We start from the raw sequence: 22,686 nt of genomic DNA, 5'->3' as shown, positions 1-22,686 counted from the left end.
GATGTTGAAAAAATATTTCTTCCACATACTAAGTCATACCAACACAATAGTTTGTTTATGAACATTACATAGGAAACCAGCTGCCTGCTGCTAATAAAAAATACAAACCACATAAACAGAGCAGTCGCGAATGCCTTGTTGTGATGGAGGTGTCTCAAAGCTGCTGCCACTGTTGCGAAGGAGGATCCAAGGCGACGGTGATTGAATGAAATATTTATATGCAGTATGTACAAGGGCGTTAGATGAACGGCTCAGAGGCTGGGGCATAATAGACTCGCACAAAAGTGTGCGGTGAGAAATGGGAGCACGCCTCTGCTTGCTGTCGTCGTCAGCAATATCTCATGGTTTGGGCTTTTATAACCCCAGGAGTCGTTGCAGTTGCCATCGGCTCGAACTCCTTCAATCAGGACCCACCGCGGGTTGCTGTGTGAATTCCGACGAATGGACGATAGGCACCTGCATCAGGCGATCCCGGTGAAGTGGTTCAACGGCGCCGCTCCGGCAGCGCCACCGGATGTAACCCGAACACGACTCGCCATCGGGCCCGGCCAATTCGTTCGGCGCCCAGCTTCAGCCGCATGCTGGCAAAGCAAACTTTTGTTGGGAGCTCTAGCACAACAGCCTCATCATTGTTCACATGTGTAGGCTAATCAACCATTGGCTATTTCACAAACATGGAAACCGAGGAGGCTTCGTGCCAGGATTCTCGACATTAAGCTGCACCCCCTGATGAGCACTCGCTATGTTCACTTAAGAGATGTTATCATCACTAGAAGAACTACTCAATTCAGCGTCATTGCTGTCTTCATTTCCGGACACAAGATAAACATCGTAATCCAGACCATCTTCATTGTAAAGAAGAGGATGAAGATGAAAAGCTTCTTTTCGTATTGACGGGCCAGCGATATATGTGTCCCTACCACTGGACACCATGTTTTCACACAAAAACTTCGCTCCCGCTGCAGGAGAAACCAAAATCTTCAAGCAAATGCTTCTATCTGGTGCACGACACACGATCTAAGACGTAGACGAGCACTTCTCGTCCAGAACACTCAAGAGGAGAACCTATTCTGGTAGCTCGTACAAAACAGTTTGGGGACGAGTTCTATTCGTCCGAAACTCTCAAGAGCTTAATCAATTTTTGAGCCTGTTAAGACTGTGGGGTTTTAATGTCCTATAAGTGCACAGTGGTGGGGATATTGTAGTGGAGGGCTTCAAATTAATTTTGACTATCTGGGGTTTCTCAATGTGCACCGAAAGCATGGCACAAGAGTGTTCTTACATTCTGCATCCATCAGAATGTGGCTGCCGTGCTTGGTAATTGCGCCCACGACCATGTGCAGAGCTGCGGAAAACACCATAGCCACTGACCTACTATGATGGGTGTTTGTGACATCCCTGGAATGTGGCGGCTGCAAACTGAATTTTCGTGCCTTGTCAATAAATAGAGCACCATAGCTGCAAGGCCACCCAGGAAGGGAAGTGAGTGTTCGGCAAAAGGGTGCTTTACTTAGCTGGACACAAAATACCGGAGGTGCCAAGAAACGTAATAGAGGAGTGGACTGCATAAAGGAACTTCCAACAGACCAATCACTTATTGATTGATGTTTGATGTTTAATGGCGCAAGGGCCAGGAATGGCCAAAGAGTGCCATGCTAGTGTTACAGAGGTCATCCTGGTCTGATGTCCAATCACTTATGCAGCTGCGGTGGTAAACAGCAGCCAGCAGTTCAGTCTACGTGGGAGCCTCGAAGTTGGTGAGAATGCACAGGCAACATCGAGAATGAATCATCACAAAGAACAGCCAACAATTAGACACCAAATACTTCCAAAGAATGTGAGCACTCGATTATACAGTACAGCTTCGTTGATCATGATCTATCAGTTGCTTAGGTTGGCATACACCTGTGAAGGATTTTTTTGCACCAATCACTTAAGCAGTGACTGGTGCTTAAGAGAATACCACCACAGAAATGTGCAGTGGAGCCACAAGATTCACAAAGGTTAATCACAAGGTTATCACAAAGTTATCACAAAGCAATTATAAATTTACAGCTAAACAGAAAAGAAACATAAGGGTCTCACGATGAGCTGCAGCTTTCTCTGTGGTTATACTTTTGATTTACATGGGACAGATCAGATCACAATAATACATATGTAGCGCCATCTTCATCACTATGAGTTCACGTCATGCTCCATCATCATCAATGCTACGCATCTTGCATGGCTCGTCACAAGCAACAAAGCAGAATGCATTGTTGTTCACTGGCCCGGCTTGATGCCACAGCCAATAGACCTTTTCTTAAATGCGCGTGCACCATTGGCGGCGGCCACAGCAGCTGGAAACTTGAGCCTTCAGTGTGCGAGCTGCACGCAACCCTGTGCTCATTTCTCCTACAAACCTACAAGTGGAGGCACTTTTTCGGTAGTGCCTCTCTGGTAGTTACGCGCAAGGCATTGTGGGTGAAGAGAGCGCCGGGCTACACATGGCTTGCATGCTGCAAGCAAGTCGAACAGACGGGTCCATGGTAGCTGCGGCAGCCGGCGCTCCGGTTTTCCATACTGTCTTGTGACCACTGCTGATGGTACACACATTTCTGGAAAGGTCCGTGCTCTACTCTTCGTTTTCCCAAATGAATCTAGGGATGACAGCGCACCTCGTTCACCACAATGACGTTGTCCCACATACTATATAAACATCTTGAGCTCTATTTAGGGAAGTGAGAAGAGTAAAGGAGATCAAGCTAAGTATGGCCCACTAAGGAAGCTTCATAGGCAAAGCTCCATTGTGAGTTAAGTGTCTTTTTAATGTCAGTTGTGGCAAAGCATAGGGGGACATTATGTGTGTGTAAAGGTGCTAACTCTAAGCATGCATCACCTTGCAGTAATGTGCACTAAGGTCATTCTGGGATAAGCACCAGGCTAAGACGGTGACGTCCTTGATATGCAACATTTTGTGTACAGTCAACAACCGATTTTTTGGACACCTCCGCAGCAGTGCCACATGCCCCATAGGGCCAATGAAAACCCTTCGCTGCCAGATATTCCAGACTTTTTGGCATGACTACAGGTATGAAACGGCATTTATCGAAGCCACCACCGCTGCCATTTTTATTCATGTGAGTAGTGTTCTTTGCCTTCTTGTCGTGATCCCTGCCTTGGTTGTTCCATTTTCGTCGTTCTAGCTTTGTGACCTTGTGCTCGTCATGCCATCGTCATTATGCCCCGACCCAGTGGCCCAAGTTTTCTAATAGTCCAAGCCACTAGGTATGGGCTCGTGGTCATTGCATTGCCATCATTTCAGCTTTGTCACTGACACTCGTCACGCCGTCACCGCCACACCATTGTTGTTATTATACGATCATCGTTTATTTGTTGTCACACCGCCATAGTGATGCCATTATGGTCATTCAATCGCTATCATTCCAGCTTAGCTATGCACCTCTCATCAGGCTGTCGTCATCTCATAGTCGTCACGCTGTCATTCTATCATTGACATCACTTCAGTAACGTCATGCCACCATGTTCATTGGCGACCTTGGCAAGCAAGAGCCACAGCAAAGTGGAATGATATCGGAGTATGTGCAATATAGCCAAAGCAACGAAAGTCTTAGAATTACCACTACATGCGCTGAGCAAAACGAGAACAAGGTGAAAGCAGGAGCCAACGTTTCAACAAGTGGTCTTGCCTTCTTCAAGGCAACACATGCTTTCCTCGCCACAGTATATATAGGTGGGGTTCTTCTAAAGGGGAGAGAGTGTAAGGCGGGTGGGTGCAGCAACGAGTGACGGTGTGTTAGCGTGTTGAATTAAGAATAAAGGAGTGCTGTGCACAAGGCCAGTGATCTGGCTGTCTGTCACGCACGTGTCAACGCCCATGTGTTAGCCGGCGTGTCAACGGCAGCTGACACGCTGGCTGGAAGGGGGGAGAGGGGAAAAGAAAAGGAAATGAAAAAAGAAAAGCTAAGAAACCAAACTAAGTGTTGTTGTCCATAGCTTAAAATTTATCATAGCGAAAAGATTCTAAAGCTCCCTTTGAAACGTTTATGCCTATTGGTTGCAATGTCTTGAACTTATGACTAAGGTGTGATTCTCTGTATTTTCTTTCTAGTTCAGAACGGAAATTTGACAGTAAGATGTTGAGCTTAAGTTCATCAAAGTTAAGACCTGGTTGGTTGAAATGCTCGGTGACAGCTTTGGGAAGCTATTTAGCTGTGTCGGCGCGATGTCCGTTTAATCTGATGTTCATTCATTGTCCTGGTTCACCGATATATTGTTTCTTACAGAAGGAACATTCAAGCATATAAATCACAGATTTGACTTCGTATGTATAACTATTTGTAGTGCTTTGAATTTTAATGTCACTTTGAAGGTGCCTGCAGGTTTTGCACCTGGGGCAACAACATGCTTTTATTACGAGGGAATGCTGTTGGCTGACTTTTGCGTGCACTAACATGTCTTTAAAGTTCCTGTTGCGGCGATAGGTAACCCTAGGTACATCCGGGAACGCTTTTCTCAAACGCTCGTTACTTGATAATATTGGGTGGTCATTTCATAGAACATTGTTTATGTTTGTGAGTGCATTAGAATATTTTGTTATAAAGGTCAGATTCTGGTGTGGGCTGTTTTTTCGCCAATTCCGACTGTCTCTCCAATCTCGACGCGGCATCATAAGCTCTATCGAGAGCAACTTGGGGATAGTTCCTTTTTGCTAGCGTTGTTTTAAGGTCATTTAGGCGGTGGATATAATCGTGGTCTTCATTGCAGATTCTTCTTATTTGTTTCGCTTGTCTGACAAAAATTCCTTGCTTGCAGTGTCACGGGTGATGACTGTTGTAGTCTAAATATTGCTGGCTATCCGTAGGCTTCCGGTAAAGTGTCGTTTTCCATTTTCTATGTAGGCTGACGTGTCCAGGAAGTTGATCTGACTAGGAGAGTGGCAAGCAGTAAATTTAATACTCAGGTGAAAGCGATTGAAATGGCTAAGTCGGTTAACGCACTTCTGCCATGTTCCCATATTATAAATATGTTGTCAATGTAACGAAGATAGGTGTGCGGTTTTAAAGGATAGGATTTCAACAGGTCTGCTTCAAGCTGTCCCATGAAAATGTTCGCATACGTGGGAGCGAATGGTGTACCCGTGCTAGTGCCGAAAGTTTGCAGGTAGTGAATAGAATCGAATTCAAAATAGTTGAGCATGATAACTAACCTAAGCAGCGACAGGTAAACTTCAGGAGTGTGCGCTTGGGGATTGATTGCGAGGGATTTAGAAACGGCTTCAATTACTTCACTCATGGGTATGCTGGTGTAAAGGGCAGAAACATCCAAAGTGACTAGAATAGCGTGGTTGGAAAGGATTTGGTTAGCATTAATGCCGTCGATAATTCAAAGGAAGTGCGGCGTGTCTTGAATGAAAGATGGGAGGGTGGTGGGGATGTTTGACAGGTGGTGATTTAAGAATTTAGACAGTGACTCAGTAGATGTGTTGTTATTAGACACAATAGGCCAACCTGGGATAGCCGGTCGGCTTGGAATAGTGGAAGGCACAGCAAGGGTCAAACATTGCATAATGCTGGTTTCCAAAAGTCAGCTTCGCCGCAACATAGCAGTGTTATGCAGTGAAGCATACGCAATGTATTGCGGTGAAGCATAGCAAGATAAGAAAGGGGCCACTGTTGCAGGACACAGCATGTACTCCTTAATTATACAAAAGTGCTCCCGCCGTCTCCTGTGATGTTACGAGAGCACCGACGATACACCTAATAGGCTAGTAGCAGGCTTCCAGAGCTATTTTGGTCAGCCCTTGGGGCCAGTAAAAGACATCCATTCATCTATATATATATATATATATATATATATATATATATATATATATATATATATATATATATATATATATATATATATATATATATATATATATATATATATATATTGTCACGGCTCACTTGAGACAAGAGCAGAGAGCGTTATTTTAATCTAGACAATTAGAACAAGCATTCAGTTTTTGCTTCTTCTTCTCTAGCACGCTCGCTTGCACACACGAGGTCGTCGTTCTCGTCGTCAGCGTGGTTGGGCACAGATGGAGTCGTGGCATTTGCCCCCCTTCAGAAGGAGCATCGTCCCGATGCTTGGCGGGTAGCACCCGGTGTCCAGCCCACCAGCAAGTGTCCATGTCATTCAGCCAAATAAGGTTTCATGCGCACCACGTGCACAGTCTCAGGCAGGTCCTGACGGCGCCTCGAGCAGGATTGGCTGGCAGGAATGACTTCATAGTTGACGTCGCTAAGGCGTCGTAGAACCTTGTACGGTCCGAAGTATCGGCGCAGAAGTTTCTCCGCGAGGCCTCGGCGGCGTACTGGAGCCCAAATCCAGACTCTTTGGCCGGGCTGGTAAACGACGCATCGATGGCGTTGATTGTAACGTCGCGCATCACGGTCTTGCTGGCTAGTTATGCGAACGCGTGCGAGCTGTCTTGCTTCTTCGGCGCGCTCTGTCAAATCTGCGGCGTTATTCTCGGAATCGCTGGAATCATGAGGAAGCATAGCATCCAGCATTGTAGTCACTTCTCGACCATGGAGGAGACTGAATGGCGTCATTCTTGTTGTTTCTTGCCGAGCCGTATTGTAAGCAAACGTTACGTATGGTAATATTTGGTCCCAGTTCTTGTGTTCCACATCGACATACATGCACAACATGTCTGCGAGAGTCTTGTTGAGGCGCTCCGTAAGTCCATTGCTTTGCGGGTGATAAGCTGTCGTCCTTCTGTGTGCTGTGCCACTGAGCGTGAGTACAGTTCGCAAAAGTTCAGCCGTGAATGTGGTTCCCCTGTCGGTTACGATGACCGCTGGAGCACCGTGCCTAAGGACGACGTTTTCGATGAAGAACTGTGCGGCTTCGGCTGCTGTGCTGCTCGGAAGTGCTTTGGTTTCTGCATAACGCGTAAGGTAATCTGTCGCAACTATGATCCACTTATTTCCTGCAGTTGATATTGGGAATGGGCCCAAAAGGTCCATCCCAATTTGTGCAAACGGTGTGTCCGGCACTTGAACGGGATGTAATAGTCCGGCAGGTTTCGTAGGTGGCACTTTTCGTCGCTGACAGTCAAGGCACGTGCGAACGTAGTGCTTCACGTGTGTTGCTAGCCGTGGCCAGTAGTATTTCTCTTTGATCCGTGCTAATGTTCTTGTGTAGCCTAGGTGGCCCGACGTAGCTTCATCGTGACAGGCCTGCAAGATTTCACTGCGGAGAGTTTTAGGGATAACCAGTAGATATCTCTTCCCTGTTGAAGAGAAGTTCCTCTTAAAAAGAACACTGTTTCGTATGCAGAATGATGACAAGTTCCTTGAGAACAATCTGGGCTTGTTTGTGGTGCGGCCTTCTAAGAAATCAATTAGTGAAGCGAGCTCGTGGTCATCTTGCTGTTGTTGAGAGATGGTAGCTGCACCAACAACTCCTAAAAAGCCTGCGGATTCGTCATCATCTCGGCCTGACGACTCGATCGGTGATCTGGAAAGGCAGTCAGCGTCTAAGTGCTGTCTGCCCGATTTATAGACCACTGTCATGTCGTACTCTTGAAGCCGTAGGCTCCAGCGTGCCAAACGTGCAGATGGATCTTTCATGTTGGTGAACCAACAGAGAGAATGATGGTCACTTATGACTTGAAATGGGCGGCCATATATGTACGGGCGGAACTTGGTAACGGCCCATACTACAGCCAAGCATTCCTTCTCTGTGGTGGAGTAGTTCGACTCGGCTCGCAACAGTGTTCTACTCGCGTAAGCGATGACTCGCTCAGCGCCGTCTTGCCGCTGAACAAGGACGGCACCTAGACCCACATTGCTGGCGTCGGTGTGGATCATTGTCGGCGCATCCACGTCAAAATGGGCAAGAACAGGCGGAGTTTGTAGACGGTGCCGCAACTCGTTAAATGCAGCCTCCTGTTCCTCGCCCCACATAAACGTGACATCTTCTCTGGTTAGGCAGGTGAGCGGTGAGGCGATGCGTGCAAAACCCGCAATAAATCGCCGGTAATATGAGCATAGGCCCAGGAAGCGTCTGACTGCCTTCTTGTCCGTAGGCCTTGAAAACTTCGCGACGGCTGCGATTTTCTCAGGATCAGGTCTGACGCCTGTGTGACTTACAATGTGGCCCAAAAACTGTAGTTCTTGATAGCCAAAGTGGCACTTTTCAGGTTTTAAGGTAAGCCCAGCGGACCGTATGGCTTGAAGAACTGACCGTAGCCGACTGAGATGTTCATCAAATGTGGCAGAATAAACAATCACATCGTCTAGGTACACTAAGCAAGTCTTCCACTTAAGGTCTGAGAGAACAGTATCCATTAGTCTTTGGAACGTGGCTGGGGCGGAGCACAAACCAAAAGGAAGAACTTTGAATTCATAGAGCCCATCAGGCGTCACAAACGCAGTCTTTTCGCGATCCTGCTCATCGACCTCTATTTGCCAGTATCCACTTTTTAAGTCCATCGATGAGAAGTAATGTGCATTATCTCGGCGATCAGTGCTTCCGAAGGTGTCAAGTAGCCGACGGCAAAATTCGTCCCACGTTGTCAAATGTGCCTCGCGGTTTTGGAACCACGTCCTTGCGCTACCTTCAAGAGCGAAGTACACATTGGAAAGCTTCTGGTCCGGACGCCACTGATTGACCTTAGCTACGCGTTCGTACTGGTCCAGCCAGTCTTCGGCGTCTTCGTACGTGTCACCGTGGAAGCTTGAGGGGACTAGATGGTTTTGGATAGTCACCTGTGTTGGACTTGCAATCGCCATTTCCTGAGTCGTTGAGGTCGCTGACGAAGTTCGTTGCAAGAGACCAAATTCCGGGCACAGACCTTGCAGGCGGCGGCTTGCACGGTGCACAGGTGTCTCGACGCGTGGATGATGTCTTGAAGGGCTGGACGCAGGGCTACTCGCAGGAGTCGTCCCTATCATTAGGCGATGATGCGATACCCAGCACGTCCACCAGTGTCACGGCTCACTTGAGACAAGAGAAGAGAGCGTTATTTTAATCTAGACAATTAGAACAAGCGTTCAGTTTTTGCTTCTTCTTCTCTAGCACGCTCGCTTGCACACACGAGGTCGTCGTTCTCGTCGTCAGCGTGGTTGGGCACAGATGGCGTCGTGGCATTATATATATATTGCATTTTCGCGGTCCCTAGGCTGTCCTAAAAACCAGCTTATGACTGTATTTACGTGTGCGTGACAATGGGCACCGGCTCGTTTCCTAGCAAGCACTGAAAGGCAACCTCTGTCTGAAGCGCAACTGCAAGGCAGACAGTGAGAGTCTAGCTGGAGCTTTTGCATGCACCGTGACTGGGGTGCCACGGCTTTAGTATACAGCTACTGTGTCATGAACTTATGCATTCCCCCTCTCTCGCCACCATTCATCACTCCACCTGCTCTCATTTCCTCTTCTCCTGTGCCGAGTAGCAGGCAACAGTGTACCTACTCAGGTTGCCCTCCATACATTTACTGTAAATGACATTCCTCTTTCTCCTTTGATACTTTAAATAAAAGAGCTCTCATTCAAATGTAACCATGCATCACATTCCAAAAAGCCATTATTTTGCACAGTAGAAAGGATGAAAACTTCACTGAGACAATTCTCGGTGGCAAGGATGAGTGGTCAAACATTTCTCATCCAAAATGCTGCAATGGGTAATTCAGCTCTTTAATTTGTGTTTTATGTAAGTAAAGTACCAAGTAACACTGATCCTGCGTGTTCATAGCTTACTTGTGAGCTGTGAGGCCACCACATGCCTTGAAGAGCTCCTCATCTGGCACACTGGAATAGAAGAAAGCAGCAGTGACACTTTGTAACAAACACCATACCTGCCAACCTATGGATATTAATAAGAATAAAAATTCCGCAGGCACTACACCAGGAGATGGTAATAGCATACATTTTTTCTTTTCAGTTTGTCCTGAGCAACTACATTTTGAGGAATGCATATGCAATTTATTAGCGATAATTAATCTCTAAATGCGGCACGCAAGCAGCAGAAAACATGGAACAGCAGAGATTGACAAGAAGCACATTGTACTTAGATCACAGTGAGTTTTTGAGTGACTTCGCTGTTGCCAAGTTCGCCGTCTTAAAAAACTTGTTTCAATAAACCTGCACAAAGAAAGTACTGTCTGGTGCCCTTTCACCATCAGAAGACTTCCAAGAGTATGGCCAAAGAATGATGAGCAACACTTTATTCGGGCATTGCTTGCAGTAGTATTAAATATCCATTCACATTCAACATTACTCTGAGCAATGTACAGGATCCTCAGCATTATCAGAGAACTATGCTTGTCACAATGCTATATATGGTATCCTGTGGTGCCACAAGAGGCAGCACAGTTACCATCACAATTTTTTTTTTTCATGTGGTTTTTGCATTCTTGTACTATCCCATTTTTGGATATTTGAAAGCTTTTATCGCAAAATGGATTTATTTTTCGTCAAATTTGACACATTAGTGAAATCACAGGGTGAGCCTGAATGCGCAAACTTTACAAAAACTTCAGGAAAGTTGGTGGGTATGTAACACTTTCAAGTGGTGACGGGCTGTGCCACCACCACAGTGGAATTGCGAAGCAATCACGCCTGTGGAAGCACATTGTCTTCATGTGTTGCTCATGGACTATCGGTTCTCCCAAACAGTGTTGAGCAGTTTTTCCTTTATTTTTCTTCTTTCAGCGGATGTTTCGAACTTAGTTTGAGGCTGCCATTACAGCTAACAGCAAAGCTTGCATTGTTTTCTTCATTTAAATGGTTCACAGTGTTGGAAGTGGCCCAGCCATCGAAGAAGCGAAAAGCGATTGATATCGGTGCCAACATGTAATTTTTAAAAACTCGCCAATGGCGCTAATTTCTAAGGTGTTTTGGAAATGTATCAGAGTTTGAGAGGTGCAATAGATAGATAGAAACTTTATTGCAATGGAAAAGATTTGAAGGAGGGCTGGTCGGAGCCTCTCAGTCCAGGACCCCACTGGCCTCTGCCGCCTGCCTGACCTGGCTAATTAAGGACTTTTGTCCTCCCAGGTCAGAGCGGGCGAGCTGTGACTCCCACTGCTCCATTGTGTTACTGGTATTTGGCCTATAAGGGTGCTTAGTGCACTTTAGAGGTGCAATAAGTTCCAGGTATGGAGGTCCCAAGTGGTGACAAGGATGACCAGGAAACCCCGGTAGCTATAGAATACTATAAAGGAGCTATAATCATGGTCATCAAACTACTCGGTTTAACCTTGTAGCTGAGAGTGGGGGGCCATTATGGTTAACAAGAAAAAAAAAAAAGCTGTCAGTGCACATTTCATAGCGAAATTTCAATTTCAAATTGCTGCCTGTAAGCTTCTCCAACTGACGGCTTGACTAATGTCAAAAAGTTTAGGGCCACCATCACATTGTCTGCTCAGAAACATTCCGAAACCACATATGCACAATGCCAGATTCTCCTCACTCCGCATGCTCTGGCACCCGATCGTGCAGCGAAGATGTCGCTGTTGTACTCTGCCTGCGATCCTTTTGCACAATAAATATGGCAAAAACCAGGTAACGCCTGCAGAAGCTATTTCAGACTGACTATTACGATACAGATACAAAAACGGAACCACGCATATACAGTGCACATTGACCATGTAGAAGACACTCCATTTCGGCTGGCGTCAGTATTGCCAGACTTCAGCATGATTCAACTGCAATATAAGAAAATTCAAATACAACTTTTCTACTCTGATGAATGCACTCAAATTTTGCCAGCTAACTGTGGAACGCTTAGTTTAACATGCAAGGCATACTTGTAACTAAATGTTTCGTATTATGGCCCCTTTAAGCTTCACAGCCTTGTTGTTAATCTTGTATAAGTGTAAGAGGCTTGAACTATACTACCGTGTTGACAACTTGAAAAATTTGGAGAGCCATTAATGGGCAAACACTAGTTAAATAGTCCTCAACCACCAATTTCCATGAGTCATCATCATCATCCTCATCGGCCTATTTTATGTCTACTGCAGGACGAAGGCCTCTCCCTGCGATCTCCACTTAACCCTGTCCTGTGCCAACCAATTCCAGCTAGTGGCAGCGGATTTAAGCGCAGTATATTATTGCTCTCAGTATGAGCTACAATGTGCGACTGGCTTGCCACACGCTCGTGCATTGTAGCGCATACTGAGTGCAATAGCACATCATTGTTGGGAATAAAGCATCTCTTCTGTGCTTTGTTCAGTCCTTCATCAGTAGTTCTGAAGGCAACTCTAATTACAATGAACTTCCATTACAGTGAATACATTTCTCATTCATATTTGTTGAACATGTATTCATGTTCATGAATACATGTTTGTCCTATCCAGGCTTGACTGTACTATATACTATGCATTGCAATCTGTGCTATGGGCTTTCCAATGCTAGAAAGTGTGTTCTAATGACATAAGTACATTCCACTTATGGACATAACGCATTACTTCCCAAGTTAATTTGCATACACAATGAATACAACCTTAACGCTTAATATTTTTACAGCTGCCTGACCAGTTGGGTCAATTCTGATATGAACAATGTATTGAACCAAAGCCGTATTGAACAATGTGTTTCATGAGTATAGCAGCTCCCGTTAGATGATAATGACAAAGACAAGTAGTGCAGTTTTAACAAAGGGGAGGGACAAGGTGCTGCTCTAGGCGAGCCTTTATTTTTCTTGCCTCCTTTTATATCTATTATTTCTCTTTTTTTTTCTTTTTTGCCCTTCTTGATGCTTTTAGTTCAGCAAATGACAGCTATGTCATATTTAAACCACTGCCAGGAACTGGCCAATCAAGTGTCTTGGTGGCTTAGGCAGGCCCGCACATGCACACTGTGCTCTTTGAAGTAAATAAAATTGACATGTGTTATTACAATTTGCACTGACTTGTTTTTTAAAAATAAAAGAAACACCAACGTAACAAACACAGTGGTACAAACAAGCAAATTAACAAAAATGAGCAACCATAAACAATACTCTTACTTTTCTGGTGATTCCTCATCTGTATCAGGTTCCTGCACTGCAAGTTCAGGAGAGGCTTGTAGCCAAGTGTTTCCATCCTGAACCCCGGCCTAAGTGAGAAGGAAAAAAAAATATAATAAATGTGATGTCAAAAAAACTTTCTTCAGCTATCAATCTGCACCTAAGGCCACAACGTTTTCAAGGGACACAAATGAGAAATGTCAAGCTAGTTAAGTCAGACTGAACTTTCAAAAACTGAATAAATCTGCTGTACAGTGGGCTGGGGCTTAGTAGGCCAGCTACAACTGAAAAATGAAAGATGGGTGGCAGAGCTGCCTTAAATTTCCCCACCAGTTTACACCCCATGACATGATGTATTTTGACAGCATCAATTTAGTGTAAGTCAGGTGTTATCTACAAAGAAGGACTACACAGCAACCTAACACATGCAATGACTCAAACTTGCAACTTCTGGAAACTTATTCTGCATGAGGATGGTCAAAATATGTGAATGTAGAATGAACTCTATGATGCCATGCCGGTGTCATCAGTAGAATGGTCTGGACACAGAACCAAAGAAAAACAGAAACTTGGGTCTTATTTTTGCTAATAACCAACCTACTCCTGCCAAACAAAAGAACATTTTTTTCAGACAGAGCTACAAAAATTGATTTCACGCTTCTTTTTAGTGTGCCGTTAACTCTTTCGCTAACACCATCTATAGAAATCAACCAATTTCATCTAAAGTTTTTCTACACTCTGTCAAATATTTACATTGGAATGCCATGCACTGTCTGAAATGACAACTTTAACTATTTGTCAGATTTGACCATTTTCGGCAGATTGGGGAGTCTGGAAAACTAAAACTTCGACCAGAGGTATTGTAGAAGCTAGCCTCCAGTGCTCCTAGCACTTCCTCAGTAGATCAATGTGAAATTTACTCTTCGGTGGATTTGGCAACATAATTTTTTAATGACAGCAGCAGTGAAGGCACAGAAGCTTCTATCAGGTTGTCTCATTTTCTGGTCCGATGTCTCGACTGTTTTAATGATGCTTTAAGCAACAGCAGATAGTCATGAGTGCATGTCATTTTAATAGTTGTGTTCGACTAATGTCAAGTGCAACTTCATTTCTCCAACCGTGAGTTGCTTTTACCCACCAGCATAAGGACAGCGTATGTACAAATTATCACAAGCAATCCTTCGCATCGTGTAGGGTTCCCACACAAGGGCATGCATTCGATTTCAGACTGACCTTCAGCCGAAGCTTGACAAGCAGTCTAATCTCTTACATTTCGAACATTGCCTATGCAAGCGCCTTTAGTCATTACTGTAAAACATTGTGCAGGAACACACCATAATACTGTACGGCACTGTACAGCACTATACAGGATCTGAGCAGAGCATGTGGATGCTCCAGTGCTGCTTGCACACAAACTACACCACCTTGCCTGCATAGAAAAGCTGACTAAGTGCAATAATCAAGTATAAGGATGCTCCTGCATGCTCCCTGACAAGACAGCCATTGCTTTGCGAACCTAAGGCAGTAAATAACAAACCAGGTGCCTGCTGCAATGAGTAGAAACAAATGCTCCCTGTACTATAGGAACACATACATTTTCACATTTGTGAAGCTGCTACTTTCCTGCATAGCATGGGCATCCCTATGGCTAGTATTGATGCTAACAAAACTTTGTAATAACTTTTTTGCATGATCTGACTAATAAAAATTAGGAACTAGGAGCCAGGTGCATATTCTGTACATTTCAGATTTTTTAAACTCTAGGTACCTATACTAAAGATAACAAATTGTTGCTTTCATTAGTGTTCCTTGAGGTGCTTCCTTGAAGTTTCACGTAAGAATTCTCAAAATACTGTCTGAGCAAATATTACTGCTTTACACCCATTCATAACACTAGTGACGAGGTTATAGTTTTATGCATAGCAGTTGAGTAGCGATTATGAAGTCATGAAATAAAATTTTAAAACATAAACAGACCCTAAACGAGCCAATTTCTTGTAATAACAAAAGAGTTAATGTAAAAATAAAACTCAGAACATAACACAAACACAGTAAAGTTGTTCGTATATGTGTACATGGCATATGACCAGTCTGTTTTTTACATCCACAGTAATGGCGAAATCACTTTACCAACCTACAATATATACTTTAAAAAGACAATTAAATCATCTGAGTATGTCTCCACAAAAGCTTGCCTATCAAAAGAATACTTGGGAGCATTGCTTAGGCAGGTTGCAATAAAACCAGATGACGTGCAAGATTTTCAACAGGCTAGTTCAGCAATACAGTGGTGGTCTGGGATTGTAGCAGCAACTGCATGCAATTCCTCCACTATCGGTTTGTATCACATAATTATACGCACTCTGTGAATGAAGTTTGGTGAACGCGCTCACCAAATTGATTGTCCTGCAGCTGATTGTGCTGCAACAAGTAATCTTTCATGAAGCTTTGTAAAACAACCCCCGAAACCTTGCTGGAGACACTGAAAAGGTCTCTACTTTCAACAATAGTCACTCCAATGACAAGCTGCACCGTGTCTAGTTCTCCTTGGAAAATGTCTCCCCCCCAGGACTCGGTTCAAGAATCAAGAACCTTCGCGAGTGCCAAAGAGAAAAGACAGAAGCTTCGCTAGAAGGCTAAGTGCAGCTACCGAATGAGAGCATTGTGGCTTTCATGAAACACATGACTTGAGTGTTTCGCCACGCTGAACTTGACATGTCAGAAGAAAGTTAATTTCTTGATAAGACAGCTAAACTGAAAAACAATGGGCTAAGGGAGGCAGACATGGATGTTGCTGTACTACCATAGTGACTTTTATTTTCATGCATGCAGCTACATACAGTCAAATGCCTTTATAATGTGCTTGAGGCCTTTGAAATCAGTTGTTATACAAGTCACTTAATCATAAAGGTTGCAGAGCACACCGCTTACAATTGATCCTGGACAGAATTATTCCTTCGTTATACAGATCTATTCGTTGTAGAGGCATTTTTCGTAGATGCGCTTATCTGTGCATAGTAGTGCAAGTGCAAAAACCAAAAATAGACATGTAGCGTCCATGCCCTGTACAGGCAATGTAAAGGGGGTCAATATGCGATTGGATGTTCCTTGCCAGCAAGATATGCTTTATCTTTAGGTTGTGCTGATACACATGCTCCCCTCCTTTGTGGGAATGCTCGACTCTCACGCGTCCCCTGATGTTGTTTTCCCCGCACGACTCTCGTGTCTTCTGCAATACGGCTTCTCCATGTAGCTAAGTGCTAGCGGCAGGCGGTGTGGTTGCAGATTAGTATGAGAGATGGCGCGAGTGTTGCGGAGCTAACACCACCTAATGGCGGTGTTACTCAGGCGCAAAAGAAAGTAGCTGGTTCCTCTCTGGCTTGGAGTCTGTGATTTGTGCAGACATTTCGCACGTGCGCTGACACACTTTGTGGGACCATCCCCAAAATGGCTTTGTCGTAGTGTACCAGGTTGGATGAACTCAATTGTTCGAATGCGACACTGCTCGCGTGACTGTACACGCTAACATTTAAGTGTTGGTGTCAAGCATGGGAGCGAACGTATTTGTCCGCTATCCTGTCGCAGTGAGTCGAACTTCTTCGATTCGTCAGCACCCCTCAGCACGTTCTATTGGTTGCGATTCAGCTGGCTAGATTGATGTAAGGCACAATAAATGCCCTTGTGATTGTCTGCACTACTTTGTTGTCATTCCTTTGTCCCAAGAGCATGTCTGAGACCTCACGCCTTACATATCTCAATAACTTCCAGGATTTCCCACTTTGCTTGCTGCCACTTTTCTTCAAAAAGTCAAAGGCCTGCGTGGCACACCCAGCACAGTCGGAGCATAAGCTGGAGCAGTGGTTTCATAAGAGCTCCGTTTTCGGCTGCACGCACTATAGGGTTTTTGCGGTGAGGTCTCTTTGGGTCTCCTAGAGCACATCAACGAAGCCTGGGAGAGCACGCAGTTGCCGAAGGAATGGAACGACGCCGAGGTCCGCTTCATTCCAAAGCCCGGCAAGGCCCTCACGATAGACAACATGCGACCCATCTCCCTCACATCTTGCGTGGGGAAGGTGATGGAGCGCATGGTCCTTCGCCGGCTGCAGAAGCACCTCGAAGAAACGGATCAGATGCCGGAGACGATGTACGGATTGAGGCAACATCTCAGCACCCAAGATGTGATGATCCAACTCCACGAACTGGTGGTCAAGCCTGCAATGAGGCACGCGCAGCGCGGGATACTCGCCCTCGACCTGAAGGGAGCGTTTGACAACGTGTCCCACGCGAGCGTGTTGCAGAATCTGAACAAGACCAGGTGTGGCCGAAAGACATTCGGCTACATAAAAGATTTTCTGTCAAACCGAATGGCGACCATCAGGATAGGGGAGGAGAAGTCAGACCCTGTCGAGCTCGGCGATAGGGGCATCCCTCAGGGATCAGTCTTGTCGCCCCTGCTCTTCAATCTGGCCCTCCTGCCCCTGCCCAGCCTACTCAAGCAAATCGAAGGCGTGGACCATGCTGACGCTGACGTTCTACGCTGACGATATTACAGTGTGGGCGGCCTGAGCCGGATCCGATGCCTGGATGGAGGAAGTCTTGCAGCGGGCAGCAACGACTGTGCACGAGTATGCAAAGTCGTGCGGACTGAGCTGCACTCCCCAGAAATCAGAGCTGCTCATGATCCAACCGGGAAAATCCAAGAAGGAGTTGCTGCCGAACGTGATTATCACCATCGCCAGAACGACCATCAAGCCAACACAGCAGATTGGGATACTCGGCCTACTACTTCAGAGCGACGGGAAGGTACATGCCGCCATCACGACGATCAAGACTACAACCAAACAGATACTTGGTATGATTCAGAGGGTATTTAAAAGAAACCGAGGCCTTAAAGAGGACGATGCCATGCGCCTGGTACGCGCATTCGTCGTGTCGCAGGTTACCTGCTCCACCCCGTATCTCCAACTGATGAAGGCGAATAGGGACACCCTAAACACAATGCTTCGTAAGGCAACGGAGCAAGCACTGGGCATGCCCATATACTCATCCATGCAAAGACTGCTAGACATGGGCGCCCACAACACGGTGGAGGAGCTCATCGAAGCCCACCTATATAACCAGAGAATCCGGCTCAATCACACGGAACACAAATGAGCCATCCTAGGCAAGATAGGATGGCAGATCGCGTCAGTACCCATCAAGACGGCCCTTCTGGAAGACTGGAAGACGACCATTCAGACCAAACCCCTTCCCCGGAACATGACGCCGGCCAAGGACGATGAGAGGCGTACCGCGCAAGCCAAAGCCATAGCCTGGAAGCTGGAAGAGAACCCCAGGGTCCTCTACGCAGATGCCTCGCTCCGAAAACACAGTGACCATGCAGCGATGGTGGTTACATCAAAAAACAGCTGATCGTCAGCACGTCCCTGAAGACAACAGACCCCGCAGTTGCCGAAGAAGCAGCTGTGGCCCTCGCATTCGCACAGCCGAGCGTGGACAACGTAGTCACCGACTCAAAGACAGCCTACAGAAGCTTCCGCAGGGAGGTAATCTCCTCCGCGGCCCGAACCATTCTATCCAAGCGCAAGCCTTCTTTAGTTAGCCATGTTAGTGGTTTGGCGATCTTTGAAAAATTTTTGACAAAGCGTCTATAGTAGGCGCAAAGTCCTAAGAATCGCCTAACAGCCTTTTTGTCGGTTGGTTTCGGAAATTTTTCCACTGCCGCAGTCTTCTCGGGGTCTGGGCGAATGCCTTCTGAACTGACGACATGGCTGAGGAAAAGAAGCTCGTGAAAGCTGAAATGACATTTCTGCGGTTTTATCGTCAGACTTGCTGCTTGAAGGTGGTAGAAAAAACCACGACATCGTCAAGATAAACAAGACAGGTTTGCCGTTTCAGACCGGTGAGCACAGTGTCCATCATCCACTGAAATGTGGCAGGCGCGGAACAAAGGCCGAATGAGAGCACTTTGAATTCGTACAGTCCATCTGGCGTCACAAACGCCATCTTTTCACGATCTTGTTTGTCCACTTCTATCTGCCAGTAGCCGCTTTTGAGGTCCAGGGAGGAAAAGAGTTTGGCATCTCGTAGTCTATCTAGAGTGTCATCGATTCTTGGAAGTGGGTACACATCCCGCTTTGTGACTGCATTCAGCTTTCGGTAATCAACGCAGAAGCGCAAGGTTTGGTCTTTTTTTCTTTACAAAGTACCACAGGCGAGGCCCGTGGACTTGCCGATGGCTGAATTACGTCGTCTTCAAGCATTTCCTTAACTTGACTACCGATGCTTTCTCTCTCTTTTGGTGACACTCGGTAGGGATGCTGGCAAATAGGCCTCAATGATTTGTTGACAATTATCCGATGTTTGGCAATAGATGTCCGCCAGACTTTGGATGACATTGAAAAACATTCGGTGATTTCTCTTACGAGGGTCTCTGTTCCTTCTGTCTGGGCGATAGACCTGGTTCGATGTCCATGGCTGCAATGACAGAATCCACATCTTGGAAATTCGATGGTGAAGTCTCTGGAATGCTGAGATCTGTAACTTGGACAAAGTTATTAAGGCTGGCAATAATGGTTCCCTTCGCGACATGTTGCACCTCATTTCCAAAATTAGTGAGGAAAACGTTGGCACATCCACCACACAGCTGAACAAGGCCTCTTGCCATGCAGATCCCTATTTCGAGTGGGAGACTGGTGTTGCTGTCTGCAATTCCTTCGTAGTCGCTGAATGCATCGTTTCTGACTGTGACGGCTACGCTGGATCTCGGAGGAAGCATCACGTCGTCATCGGCAATGTAAAGGGCATCTAATTTTTCTTCAGTGTTGAATGCTGCGACAGCGTGCTTCGTTGAAAAGGAAACACGTGATTCCCGCAAGTTGATTACAGCGCCATTATCCTGCAAGAAGCCCATGCCAATAATCAAGTCTCTTGAGCACTCGGAAAGCACGATAAAGCTGGCGACGTACATGAAGCCTCATATTCCTATTCTAGCCATTCACTTGCCTGTCGGGTTGATGGGGTGTCCTCCTGCTGTGCGAACTTGTGGCCCTTTCGAAGGAGTCAGCACTTTTTTCAGTTTTCTGGCGAGCTCACTACTTATTACTGAGTAATCTGCACCTGTATCCACTAACACGTTGACTTTATAACCGTCAACAAACGCACGTAAATCAGAAGCAACATCGCTCTTACAGCACTGGTTTCTGAGTCCCTCACTGACGTTCGGAATCATCGATGGAGGTTCTTTTCTTTTTGTGTCGGCAGTGGCCTTACCTCCCGAGGCCACTGACTCTAGTTTTCCTGATGCGGGCTCTGTGAATGGCGCCTTGGGGAGCTTGATGACAGGCGGGGGCTCGGTGACCGATGCCTCAACGGCGCTGTTGATCGAGGTTAGTGTTGCTGGTAAGCATATGGGGAGCTTTGACGAGTAGACAGGAACTCTTCGATTTCAAATGGACGCTCACCATCCCGAGGGCGAGGTGCGTTCACCGGAAAACCACAAAGCCCTGCCTGGCGATACTGGCACATTCTGTACAGGTGGCCAGCCTCGCCACAGCGGTAGCAGAGAGGTATTCGGTCAGGAGTGCGCCATACATCAGCCTTCCTAAATCTTCTCTCGGGTAGTGGGAGCGCATTTCGAGGCATCGAGCTATTCATAGAGGTAGTGGCTGTGACGTCAGCACATCCGGGAGTTTGCCGCAGCACATTGGCATATGAGACGCTCGGTTGGCACAGTCGTGGCACTTGGGGCTGTGCACAGAGCTGTGGTTTCCGGACATAGTTCTGACCTCTTCGAAGAGGTCTGACCTCTTTGTGAACCACGTCTGCCAGCGAAGAGGGCGTTGGAGCGTAGTGGTCAAGTCGTAGCCTCTGAAACACTTCTCGCACTACAGATCGCACGTGCTCCCGTATGACCTCCATGCTGTTTCCGATGATGGCTAGAACTGCGTCTACAGAGTTGATGTTCATTTCCCGGTTGTACATTTTTGATCGCTGTTGCAACATGCTTTCCATTGTTGTTGCCTCAGAACGAAACTCAGCGACGGTGCACGGCGGGCTCCGAACCAACCCTGCGAACAGTTCCTGTTTTACACCGCACATTAGATGGCGTAGTTTCTTGTCCTTGCTCATGTTCGGGTCAGCTTGGCGGAATAGGCAGGACATGTCTTCTACATACATGGCCATGCTTTCATTGTTCCGCCGGTTTCTTGCCTGCAGGGCAGCTTCGGCCCTCTCCCAGCGGTCAGTACTCGGGTAAGTGGCAAGCCACTCCTGCCGGAAAGCATCCCACAACACAAATGTCGCTTCGTGGTTTTCAAATCACGTTCGTGCACTGTCCTCTAATGCGAAGTAAACGTTTCGTAGCTTGCGCTCTCCGTTCCATCCACTGAACTGGGCGACGCGCTCAAAGCATTCCAGCCAGTCCTCTGCGTCTTCAAATGTGTCGCCGTGGAAAGGCTCTGGTGTCATTGCCGAGTTCACTACGATGTGAGTTGGCGTGATTTGAGTTGTCATCTCGGCAGCATTTCCGTCAGCAGATGCTGATGCTCCGATAAAATCCGACAAAGGGGAAAACTCGGGGGGCTCAGCAGGTAGGTGACGACTGTTGCTTTGGTGAACAGGAGCCAATTCGATGGGTTTAAGTCGCCGTGAGTCCGGGCTCCTTTCACTGACTCAAGAAGGGCTTGAAATCATACCCCGCACGTCCACCAGAACTGTAACGCACTGAGTGACGCTAATTTAATAACTTTACATTGGGCGAACTTGTGCCCGACACACAGCTAAACAAGAGCCTCACTAGAATGTCCACAGTCTTTTTGGCCAGAGACCCGCACCTCTTCTTCTTCCCTTGTGTCCCGCGCTGATGGCAGGTTGCTCCAATTGTGCGTGCCTTGCGAGCCCGTGTTGCCCGCTTCACTGCCGCTATCTTTCGCAGGTAACAGTAAACAACTGGAGGGACGCAGGAGGCGGCCAGCGCGTGTAATTTGAAATATATATATATATATTGTACTTGAAGGAACCTTGTGCAACCTCAAAGAATTGAGCATGGAAGTGACGGTGTTATATGAGTGTATACAAGACGTCATAGTAGGAGACAGTTCAATTTCACAGCCCGAGTCTTCTCGGTGGTACCAGTACTGCTTCGCCTTTCCGGCGAAACTGCGGCCTCTCTTGTTCTGTCTTTTCTTTTTCTGCAACTCCAAGTATAAGCGCTGCTGTGGATGATTGCTGTTGATCGTGATTTCGAGTGAAGCCGGCTTGGTTTCATTTTGGTTACTAAGTGAATTATGCGAAAAGCAATGTAATAGGCATAGAATGTTTCAAAATCCTGACTTTTCTCGCACCACAACGAAAGAGTGCGCGCAAAGCTATATTTTGCTAAAGTCTTTATATTTCGAGCCTGAAGTTTGCTTGGAACAAAAGCCAAATTAAAGTGTCCATATTATTTTTTATGAAAGTGTATATGTGCTACAAAAACAGGTTTGTGTCAAAAAATAAAAGCGAAATAAACAGACCGGGAAGCGACCAATGTGTAGACAAAAGGCAAAACCGATGTGTTCAAGAAAGTAAACATATCACTTCTAAATCAGCAGAAGTGGCAATCGAGATATCTGTCCCCCCCGCCCCCCCACCCCCCCACCCCAAAACGAACAAACATCAGATTTCAATGTGGATTTATTATC

General features: G+C 46.3%; 1 protein-coding gene across 1 annotated transcript in view; it reads right to left on the bottom strand.

Moving 5' to 3' along the window:
- Positions 1–22,686, bottom strand: part of LOC142582996 (G patch domain-containing protein 4) — a 36,202-nt gene that overhangs the window by 3,055 nt on the left and 10,461 nt on the right. Inside the window, exons 5-6 of the mRNA XM_075693209.1 lie at positions 13,004–13,092; positions 9,751–9,801 (exon numbers count right to left, since the gene is read on the bottom strand). Coding sequence (XP_075549324.1) covers positions 9,751–9,801; positions 13,004–13,092 — 140 coding nt within the window. The remainder of the gene's footprint in view (positions 1–9,750; positions 9,802–13,003; positions 13,093–22,686) is intronic.

This window comes from Dermacentor variabilis, chromosome 5, assembly GCF_050947875.1.
Source record: "Dermacentor variabilis isolate Ectoservices chromosome 5, ASM5094787v1, whole genome shotgun sequence".
Classification (NCBI taxonomy): Eukaryota; Metazoa; Arthropoda; class Arachnida; order Ixodida; family Ixodidae; genus Dermacentor; species Dermacentor variabilis.
Note: the sequence above shows the minus strand (reverse complement) of the source record. Positions and strands in the feature narration are given on the sequence as shown.